The sequence below is a fragment of the Anguilla anguilla genome, chromosome 4 (genome assembly GCF_013347855.1).
Source record: "Anguilla anguilla isolate fAngAng1 chromosome 4, fAngAng1.pri, whole genome shotgun sequence".
Taxonomy (NCBI): domain Eukaryota; kingdom Metazoa; phylum Chordata; class Actinopteri; order Anguilliformes; family Anguillidae; genus Anguilla; species Anguilla anguilla.
In genome coordinates, this window is record NC_049204.1 from 43,475,809 (window position 1) to 43,487,762 (window position 11,954).

An 11,954-nucleotide genomic window follows, 5' to 3' on the forward strand; every position below is an offset into this window, starting at 1 on the left:
GTTGAACGTGACACTTCCCAGTTGTCTTTAGGCAACAACAAAACAAATGTGCATAATTTTTTTATTATTCAGTCATTTCAATGTACTTTAAAACTTGTTTTTCTAAGCCTAAATTTCCCACTATAAAAGTTCACCTGAACCGTCTGGGCGTGGTAATGAGAACTGTCAGTTAGCTATGATTGACAGACCGTGCCCCATTACCATAGCTACCCCCATGATACGCGCTCTTTTTGGGAGACTGAATTTTCACAAGCTAGCTAGCTTAGTAGTATATCAAGTATCGATAGATAGCTAAGGTAAGGACGTTGACTTATATCCAATTATAATTTTTGCTATCTAGCTAGCCAAGTTAAGATAAAAGCACAACTATAATATCCTCATAAAAGCAAACTAGCTAGCTAACGTTATCGATAACATTGCCTTATGAAAGCAAACTACCTAGCTAGCTAACGTTAGCTAGCTAGCTAAATGAATATAACCAGAAATAATCTAATAGTCCTTAAAAGGCACTCTAATTTAAGTGAACCTAACGTTAGTCAAATATTTTCATTGTCTTGCCTGTAAGCGAGCGGCGCAAACTATGGGTCTCGAGTTATCCATGGGTTTACGGAGCGTGGAAAGTGGAGTGGTTACTGTATTCGTGACGCACCAAGTTGACAACTTTCTCAACCGGTTGAAAATAGGACGATAAATTTAAAACGCATATTTTTCCAAAAATACAGAAGGGACATATTTAATACTTTACTCATTGTGTTTCTTCAATGCCTCTTGTGCAAATAGCACATAAAACCGAGAAAGTTTGAAAATCACCATGGTACTCCTTTAAAGATGGCAAACCTTGATTGATTTCTAAATCATGCCAGGACCAAGAAGACAAGGACAGATAAAATAAGCGATTAGAATATGCCCACTGATTCCTCTCCTTTGATGACATACTCCATTAGGTATGCCTTCATCATCATTGCTGTTGTTGGGTCAGCAATGAGTGTGGCTGCTGGCACACTTTTCCCCAGGAAGCTTCCCAGAGAACTTTTAGTCTTTTTAGAGGATTGTGATGTGTCAGCTGCAGTCTCATCTTCCTCCCCTTCTTCTTTCATGCAGTGTCTGGGCTTGGGTGTCAATCACCAGTTCCATTTTGGTACAGGACAGTATGAGTGGTTTCATGTAGTTCCACCAGTACCTCGAATGAACAAGGCTTCCATTTGAGTTGCATCAATGTCATATTTGTCTAACATCTCTTCTAGAAACCCAGGTTTTAGGTCCGCTGTGAGTTGTACACTTTTGTCTACCTCCATCACAATTTCATGGGCAGTAGTGACAGTGACACAATTTTCTGAGAATGTTTGTGAAATCTGCTACTCCTTTGAGCCCATGGTTTACCTCTTCCAAATGTCAGTGTCCTGCCCTTGTCAGGTGAGAGAGTGGGCAACGACTTTTGTCTGCAGCAATCACCTGTTTGATGGCTTTTGACAGTCTGATTCTTTCTACCATCTATCATTTTGAGCTCCACCTTGATGGACAGTCCTGTTAGAAAAAGTCTGTATACTGCATGTCAAAGCCACATATGACAGGCCATCCTCTGACTCCACTCCTCTGTGCAAACTTAGTAGTCTGCGGTGTAAAGAGAAGTAGTTGTATGCTAAGTGTTTCAGATGTCTATACTCATCTGGTAAATGGTAAATGGACAGCATTTATATAGCGCTTTTATCCAAAACGCTTTACAATTGATGGCTCTCATTCATCCATTCACACACACACTCACACACCAACGGTGAAAGGCTGCCATGTAAGGTACCAATCAGCTCATTGGGAGCAATTAGGGGTTAGGGTCAGCAATTAGGGTTCTTGCTCAGGGACACGCCCAGGGCGGGGGATCGAACCGGCAACCCTCCGACTGCCAGACAACCGCTTACCTCCTGAGCTATGTCGCCCCATAGTTGGTTGTGGGTGTCATCACTGTAGCAATTATAAGACAGGCCATGGGCATACCTATTAAGAGTTTGTGGGGCCTTGAAACTGTGCCCCCCTATGTAACCTGGAAGGAGAGACTGTGGAGGTAGCAAGTAAACTGTGTGTGTGTATATACTGTTTAGTGTGTGTTACCAACTGTGTGCTCATACTGGCCATTTTATGCATTACATTTGTCTCATACTTTCTGTGTTGTATGCTATTTAGTGTGTTCATACTGGCCCTGTTGTGTGGTACTGAGTGTGTATTGTGTGTTGTTTGTTGCAACAGAAAGAAGCAGTACAGTTGGAGCCCCCATCCCCAGTCTTCCTTATGAACTCCCTCCCTTCTCCTCTACTCAGGTCCCAAGGTACATCAACTGGCTACACCTGCTATTTGTTTATTTGTTTTTAAGACATTTTCACACTCATAAAAACAAAATGTAAGGCACATAGTTCAAAAGCAAAAATGCACACAAACACACACACACACGTAAAAATAAATATACTAATAAAAATAGATTGCAGTAATAGTAAATGCATCACCTTAGCAATGGGCAAGTGGTCTGTCAGTTCTCCATGCCAGCCCAGTTAAGGTGCTGTAGCTGGCTAGCCAGAGGCATAACTTTGGTTTGAGAAGTGGGGGGGACACAATAAAACAGGGAGTCTGGGGGTACTCCCCCAGAAAAAAAAATGCGATTTGAATCCCATTTCTACATACATTTAGGGACTACGGTAACCAAAACAAAATCCGGGAAATAATTAAGTTGGTCATCATGCTAAATTCTGCCAGAATAGTACTAAATATGCATTAGAAAAAATGGCTTACTTTATATTTTGAAGAATAGGACTGACAGATCTATGGTACATTATTGCGGCACTATCGAGAGATAATGTTTCATTTGCAACTTCAATCACAACAAACATATACGATATAGAATTTTTCTCTGTGTGAAAAGAAACCGAACCAAGGGGAAAACGTTCCAAGTTTACAAACTCATCAACTGCATCGGACCAGAGCAAACAAACTATAGGTGTAAAAACGCCCTAATGTTAAAGTAAACTAGCAGCGAGAGAGACTCTGCTTTTCATACATTGTTGACAGATACTTGCTGCAGTTTAAGGTTTAAGTTACATAAGTTAATAGAAAAATCATGCTGTTTTACAACCACTAATCAACCAACTCACATTTCCTTTCTTTCTTTTCATCCCCTCTCCAAAGAAAGACATAAAATTTAACTGCTGTTGGCGTTTCATTTTTATGAACTGCCGCTTCCTCATTCAGTGAGCAATTTTTCAAGTGCGTATGCGTGGAACACGTCCGCGTCCACAGACGCCAAAATGTACTATAGAACCACGTAGGCAGGCTGTCCGTGTCTGTTACTCGTCCGTGGCAATTTTTTGGAGTAGGCTATATCAGGGCCTTACAATCAGCAGCTCAATTCACATTCTCAGCCAGAATCTGATGGCTGGCCAAACAGTAGCGTATTAAGCACGATTTTTGCAGTTTAAAAAGTGGGGGGGGACACAAACTGGATTTTTTCCCAGTGGAAATTACGCCCCAGTGGCTAGCTAATAGGTTATCAGTGTGGCACCACAGACAATTTGAAAATGAATTTAAGCAAGATATCAGGTAACATTACATTTGGAAATTTCTACTGGATTAGCTGCAAGGCATTGTGGAATAGGCCCCATGATTAGAAGGGGCAAAAAGAAAAGAAAAAATTTCATAGATATTCCACTGCTTAAACATCTAAACAGAGAAGACAGACAAGTTCTTTGTGGTTTCACAATGATGCTACCAGAATGTAGATGAATATGCTACCTGTAGGCGAGAAATGTAATTCAGTAAATACATTATCAGATCTCCTGCCCAGGGTATTAATTGAAGTTTTTAAATATGCACATTTAAAAGTTTTTATTCATGCCATTCGTCTCAGTGGTTTGATGTTTGAATAAAAGCACCTGCTACACCACCCAAACTCGCATCTGTTACATCACTCTAATCACACCACCTATACCCCCCTCCCTTTCATCCCATTTTACCCACCCACCAAATGAGACTCACAACAGCAATAACTTGTTGCTGACTCTTGTCAGTGCACTAACAATGATACCGGTCTGCAGCTCCCTGTGCTATACAGTAATTTATCTTTGGCACTGCAGAAGAAGAATCTGAGCTCCATGTACTTTTTACGTACTTTCTAGCATAACTCTTCTCAGTGTTCTTATCTTTTGATATTTTATTATGGAACAATTCAACAGTCTGGACATTGCTTCTTTCTCTGCAGGGCCATGATGTCTATTCTCTTGGAAATGGCAGTGTGTATGTAGCTCAGACATCAAGGTTTTTACAACATCATCAGTGATGTATTTGTCTCAATTCCGCAGGTGCTGTACAGGTGAATGGACAGGTGGGTGGACACAGCACGTGGATGAAGGCCACTGCAGCTCCCCTGGCCCCTCTGTCTACGGCCCATAACAACCTTGGCCCCCTGCACATGCAGAGCTGTGGTGTGGACGAATTTCCCGATGAGGTGCAATCCATGGACGTGAGGTGAGCTGTCCACAGTCATGCTCTTCAGAGAAAAAAAAATGGGCAAGTAAGCTTTAAAAAACTGCTTTTTGCAGACAGACGTTTTCTGGGTTAGGGCTGGAGACTGCAGTATCTGGAGCTGGAATTGCCATTGCGGGTCCTTGAAGGCTACAGGGTGCATTCGTTTTTGTGTTAACCTTAAAGCAACCAATGTAACTGAAGTGAGAAAACTGTTTTAACTGAGCAATAAAGTGCTGAATAACAATAGTACCCTGTGGTTCTGTAGGACCAGTGCTGACCATCCATGATGTACTGGGGGTATTTAACATCTTTTTTGCACTCTGGTATGATAAACATACAATATGCTTGTTATAGATTTTCAAAGTACTTTAAAATAAAATATGACCTATTTTGTAAACATGTAAAAGTCTGTAGTTCTGGCAAAAAAAATAAAACTATCCACAGTTGGCAACATTGTCAGTTGCTATTCATAGGAAATAAAAGTATGTAAAAAAAATCCACCGTAGATTTAGGTTGTAGATAGGGATGGGAATTTATAAGATTTTATTGATACCGATTCCATTACCGATTCTGCTTATTGATCCGATTCTTTATCAATTCCTTTATCGATGCCTGATACATTTTCTGGGTGTAAAAAGAGTAGGCTTACATACAAGTTTTCAGCGTCAACTTACTTTAGTAGACTATTTAACAATTAGCTAGCTTCTAGCCAGCGGTATGCTTCTGTCAACACAACGCACCACTACAGCATTTTCAATAATATGGGAGCATGCAGCTGAAATCCTCTATGGAAAGCATCCTCACAGCGATCTTATCTACAATCAGTAGGCAGTGTTGTGCATATCCTGCTCTTATAGCTTGTTTCCAGCCCAAACCACTGCAAAGAGCAAACTTTTTTTTGTCAGTGACATTTCTTTCTGAGATGTACAATGGCAATCGCAACCACAACATTTATTTTGCCTTTTTGTATAGCTATTTCCATGGATAAAATCGCATTTATTATTTTATTTTCTGTTAAAAACATGTAATTCATATCCAGGGAGATAGCTAACTACTTGCACGTTACATGACGTGTAGCCATGTCAGTACGTCACCTGGTTCATTTTTGCATCAAATTTGTTGTGACAGCTGCCGTCCAAAACAAACACCTGAGAGAGGCAGCGTGCTGCCTGCGTGCGTGCCTCCCCCAAGGCGTTACATCATTGTTTTGCAATGCGCAGCTGTCGTAAAAACATACTGGCATTGATAAGCGGAATCGATAAGCTCGGAGGCATACAATTCCAATGAATAGGACAACTTGGAACCGGTTCTCAACAGGAACTGGTTCTCGATTCCCATCCCTAGTTGTAGACAAGTTCTTTTCCAAAATCCACTTGGCGAAAGAGGTTGTTGTGGCAACCTCTGATTGTAGCCCCTCCCTCCTCTCCACTGCTCTACAGCCCTGTTTCTAAGGAGGACCTTATCTCCATCCTGGAGTTCAGCCCTGTGGATGAGGTTCACACCATCGGCACAAACAACACCAGCGCCATGGAGGACCTGCTGGACCTGACGGGTCATGTGGACTTGGGTGACTGCAACAAGAACCTGATAAAGAGCTTCTGCAACCCTGGGGCAGAGACTCAGATTGTTCAAACCCTCATCCCACCCTCAGACAAGCTGAACATCCAGTAACTAGGTGAGAACACACCTTCTCACATTGTCTTGTGCACATGCATGCATTACACACACACCCATTAAAACTTTTTGTTCTTACAAATTATATACAATACATGGTACATCCAAAGCAGCTGCAATATGACACGTTCTCTTTCTCTGTCACAAAAAGTACATAAGACAATAAGCAAGTCTCACATAAGCATATTACCCTCATATATTTTTACTCTTTGTTACAGAGAAAGAATCACAGCACCGAAAGTGCCATGGCAGAGAACTGAACCCCAAATACAGGGATTTGTATATCGGTTGAAAGCTGGGTGCCCTACAGACTGTACTGTGGGTCATTCAACATTTACTAGTTAATACAGTCCACACTTTTCATGATACACTTTCATTAGGGTTTGCGAGATGTACTGTGCTGTAGGGTACTGCATAACATTTTATTTCTTGATTGTAGTGTTTCTCTATCATTCATGAGTCCTGGCTGTAAAACGGGATGAAATAATCATACCTGTACTGCAAACTGATAATGGAATGATTCAGAGATTAGAACTAAAAGCACTTTTGAAGCCACTCTTAGGGATTTAATGGCACATTGTACGTAGCATTCATAATTGATAATCGTTTAAGCAATCAAGGAATATGTGTATGCAATTCATCAAGCATGAAAAAACCTACTACATAAAGTGATTAGTTCAGATCTGTACCAGATTTAAAGGAGGCCTTCTGTTTTCAACAGTAGGGACATTTTATTTCATTTTATTTCTACTGTTTTATATTTTATGTTTGTGTTGGTTTGGACTATGAAATTAAATTATTTAATAGTTTGTGCTACTTTGTTTTATGCAGTATTAGTGGTGTTTGCATCCCCTCATTATCAAAAACAGGAAATTTGTTTCATTCATATGTGCAATGTTTGTGTAATTTTTAACATCCTCCGACATCATCATCTGACATACCATAGTGGTTGAATTCTGGCACAGCAGGACAGCTAGTCTGAAACTGAATACTTATTTACTCGTTCATTTAATTCCTCACACACTCTTTTAAAACATGTGAACACTAGTGGTGCGCAGTTCAGTTATTTTTTGATCCACATCTAAAGCACCCAAACCTTCTTTAACATTAGAAACGCCAGAACTGACACCATCGGGTGTTTGGACTTTACAATGCAAATTATGTTAAACTCGCAAATGCAATACCCTCCTCCTTCCACGCCTTTTCCTAAATAGCTGGGCTTAAAATAACTGCGCTGTTAGAACTCATTAAAGAAATACAGGCATTTTGTGCCATTTTCTTTTTCGAAACCTCCTCTGCCCGACAATAGGTACCAGATGCTGATACCCAGGTGTGAATGGGTTGCTGCTAAACAGCTACGGTCGCAGCATTACCTCGTACACCCAACACTACTGGTAGGGAGGGCAAAACGAAGCTTTAGAATGTCGCCAGCAGTGTATGCGCGTGAGCTTGACAATACATTTCTCACAGAAAAGGTCGTTTGTTACCTTTTTTTAGTTCATTACAGTGGTGATAGAAGTTACTAGAATTAAGTGGTACTGTGCTGTTAGCCTTTATTGATCGCTGTACAAGGTTAATGTGAAGTACCTAGCACAATATGACAGTACTAACCCATAAAAATATACTTTGAATGGTACTTGGTCAATCGAACGGTAAATGTGAAAAACATTCGATTATAGTCAGCGGCACCGAAATTTTCTGTCACACCCTCGATAAACAGCAAAAGTCCCAGTAGAAGACTGAATTAAATCTTTAAAAGTTATATATTTTCTGAAAGCATATCGATTCCGCTTGGCCGTAGTGAGTGAAACTAGGCGATCTGAGCATATAGTCGCTATGTAAATTACGTCAGAAGGATTCAGCCTTGTTGTTTGCTACCTAAACTTCACAGCACACTCAAATCCCTTAGCATGCTTGTAGCATGAAGTGTCTACTTTCAAAATCCATTTAAACCATTCACAAATGACTTGGGACTTTGAAGTTATAAGTCGGGATGTATCAAGTGTCCAGTGAAAATACTGACCTGGCTCTCAGTCAGAATTCTGAGAGAACCAACTGCCATAAATGACCGCGTAAAATCAACCAGTAAGAGTTATTATGATGTCACTCGTTCAGAACCCCATAAATGTAAACAGTCGAATGTTCAGTGAAATCTATCGGTTTTCGGTGCCGTCGGAGTCCCGATCTTATCATTGATGGAATTTTGGGAAAGTGCAAGCTAAAAGGCCACAAAACAGCCAATATATCACATTAATATTCCATATATGTACGATCGCTGTTCACAATACGTTAATTTAAGGCTAAACTGGTATTTTAATCACAATACTTTTGCTAATATCCGGAAATAAATTTTTCGATTGTCCTCCCTACTACTGGGAAGAAAATGCAGGGCAAGGTCAGCAAATGCAGTTGGAATAAGGCTAAAGATAATTGCGTGAAATGAAATTGACTTGTGTGCTGTCCTTGCTCACACAAACAACCAAAGCTGTGCCTTCCCTGTGGAATTGATAAGCAAGAGGAGAGGGACAGTACATATGTAAAAGCTCAATCGAAATAGCAATAGCAAAGATAAGGGAGAAGCAAGCAGAATTTGTTATGACTGAAGAAATAACTTTTTTTATATTGCATTTTGTATTTCTTTAAGTACATTCTCCATTTTGTGTTTTGCTTGTTTTATAAATTTTAGCGCTTGTAATATTTTGAAATGATGTCACTGTGGGAGCTGAAACTGATGCTGTAATGCTGGATGAGCGGTTGTAATGTAGTAAAAAAACAGCCTTTCTAGTGTTAAAGCACCTGAACCTGAAAGCACCTGAACCTGAAAGCACAACCCAACCCTGTTCATAGATGCTTTCCATTCAAAGCTTCAAAGATTTCAAAGAAGAAAAAACACCTACCTTTACTGTTTTAACAGTAATTAAATAGAAACTGCTTACCTTTACTACTAAGGAAGCAACTATTATTTGGTGGAAATGTCCATTAAGAAAGGCATCCATGCAACTAATTACACTGCATGAAAACTTTTAAAACTTTTAAGAAAGTAAAAAAATTAAAATAAAAACTTCCAATGTTTAAAACACGCACACAACCAGCCGGCCTGTTTGCCAGCAGCCAGCTGTGTGCAAACACAAAATCAAATACATGGTGTCAGCATCCAGTCTGTTTTGCTATGATTCAATAATACCTGCAGAGCTCACTCAAAGCATATTGTTGCAATTGGTACAGCTGCGAAAAAGTGGATTGCTGCTTCACTCAGAAATCTATCCAGCTTGCCTGTACCTGACTATAAATAAATTAGAACACAAATTCTTTCTTTCTGGCTTACTACATACACACTGGCAAAAAGTGCTCTCTCTCTCTCTCTCTCTCTCTCTCTCTCTCATACACACACACGCGCACGCACGCACACACACACGCATACACACATACACACACACACTGACTGTGTGGCCCTTTCCTCTCTATTCTGCAGAATGCTGAATCTCTGAGGCCAGAGGAACAGGAAGATGGTTTCACCAGCATCATCACTGGGAGAAACCTATTGTTTAGCCCTCTGCCCCAAGCAGCAATAGAAAAGATCCATGGTTTGCTCTGGAGAGTGTTGGGTGTATGGTCATGTTCTCCACATTGACCTTTATTTAAATGAAATGTACTAGAAGTGTGTACATTACTCCCCTGAAACCCTACTTTTCTCCTGGCTCTACCTCTGTAATGACTGAATCTCTCTCCTATTTCCACTTCTGTAATGGCCACACCTCTTTCCTATTGCCACCTCTGTAATGGCCACACCTCTCTCCTATTTCCACCTCTGTAATGACTGAATCTCTCTCCTATTGCCACCTCTGTAATGGCCACACCTCTCTCCTATTGCCACCTCTGTAATGGCCACACCTCTCTCCTATTTCCACCTCTGTAATGGCCACACCTCTCTCCTGGCTTTGTCTCTATAATGACCTAACCTCTATAAAGGCCATACCTCTCACCTGATTCCACCTCTGTAATAGTCAGACTTCTCTCCTTACACTGCCTCTATCTCTCATGGTCCCTATTTGGGCATAATTCTGTGGAATGATGCTGTATACAGCATCATTCCACAGAATTGTGCCCAAATAGCAAAAGATTTAATCTAGAGGAAAAATCAAAAAAAAAATTTCTAGAGGAAAAAGTACCCAAATCATCTGTGGGATCCATTGTTCAGCTTATTTAGGGCAGCACTCACAAAAGAAAACAAGGAGACTGAACCCCCTTTTGCATCCGCAGTGTTCTGTCGGGAGTACATTTTTTATTAATGGTCTATAAAAAATAGTATCAGTGTTTTTGTCTGTTTGCAGATATGTTTTGCCACAGCGATAGTGCCCATAACTCACAGTTGTACAAGCCAGCACTATTCTCTCAAGACTTTTAGTAGTGTATGGTGAACTAGATAATGTCATGCAAAACAAGACAATTTCATTACTGTAAAGACTTATCTAGTATTTGCTCTGTCTCTCGGTATATCAGCTTCAACTGATGTAAGCATAACTAGTGTTACGAAAAATCTTAGAAAAGCACCACAGTACACCTTCTGCATTTGTACCCACACTGGTTTTAAGGAAACTTTGGTCCCTCTTGACAGGATACAGTGTGTGGATGTTCCTAGATAGGAGTAATACCTGAGTAAAAGCTCTACCCAGCACACATCTGTAGAGACACATGCCATGTGTCCTGTTCTGCAGACAGCTTTCAGTAGGCCTATGTAACCTCCGTAACAACAGTGTACCTGACAAAATCAGCTCAGCATCCTGATATCGACTTTGCAAATCAAGGTTTTTTGGGAGTGTAGCACGTTTTATTTCCTGTCAAATTCAATTAACTGTTGAAGCCCAATAATTTAGAACCCCAAGTTAAGTGGTGGATAGCCCTCTTAAGTGTGTTCTGTGTGCCGTATTGTGATTCCTTTGTCTGACACTTAATTAAACACAAATAATGATATACCCAACAGGTGAGCAAATGATGATTGATTATGTTGTAAGCATTAGTCCAATTCTGTAGCTCACTTTGTACCATATTGTAGGAAACCGTATGTGTTAGCACGCAGACACATCTGTATGTACTTGTTTTGTTCTCTTACTCTTTAAAGTTCTGGTGGAAAGGGATTGCTTTAAGTACAGAAGCACAGTGCTTCTCAGGTATTCCAGAATCAGATAAAAAAGAGAAAGTTTCCGCTAAGAGGAAAGATATACTATAACATACTGAATCTCTTAAAAAAAAGGAGCACATTGCATTTGCATAAGAGTGTGATTCTTGTAGACATGCATGGACATTGTGCTTGAGCAGAAAATGAACAATAAAGATTCATCTCACTGTGTTTGTGATACTGTTTTTTTCCCTGTGCACTGAGGAGGAGGCATCCTGCACTATCCTGAGAGGTAACCTTCAGTATTATGTTTAGCCATTACCCTCCTGTGCGTCAGTGGTGTACACTAATGTGTAAAAATAATGTAAAAACGGATCAAATCGTGTGTGTCCCCAACACCATCACCTACTAACCCCAATCTCCACATGGGGTTCCATTGCATCATCGATTTCTATCAATATAAACCCACCGAAAACATGCACACTTTGCATTGATAGGTATAATGTAATCAGCCTTTAACAGATACAACTTCAAAGACATTGGAGAAACTTTTACCAACTTGCCACTCACCTGATCACCAAGTTGGCCTGCCACCAAAGATTTGGACTATAGAATTCTATGAAATAAAACACCTGTCATGGAAAAAATTTAGTTTTCAATC

General features: G+C 40.2%; 1 protein-coding gene across 4 annotated transcripts in view; it reads left to right on the forward strand.

Annotated features, from left to right (window-relative positions):
* LOC118225887 (MAP7 domain-containing protein 2-like) overlaps positions 1–11,524 on the forward strand; it is a 100,919-nt gene extending 89,395 nt beyond the window's left edge. For 3 of the 4 annotated variants that reach the window (XM_035414959.1, XM_035414960.1, XM_035414957.1), the window contains 4 exons: positions 2,239–2,317; positions 4,338–4,503; positions 5,943–6,178; positions 9,650–11,524. In XM_035414959.1, the coding sequence (XP_035270850.1) occupies positions 2,239–2,317; positions 4,338–4,503; positions 5,943–6,174 (477 nt within the window). In that variant the 3' untranslated portion in view covers positions 6,175–6,178; positions 9,650–11,524. Of the gene's footprint in view, positions 1–2,238; positions 2,318–4,337; positions 4,504–5,942; positions 6,179–6,395; positions 7,592–9,649 lie in introns of those variants that run through there. The other variant, XM_035414958.1, reaches the window with a different exon arrangement.
* The last annotated feature ends 430 nt before the right edge of the window (positions 11,525–11,954 follow it).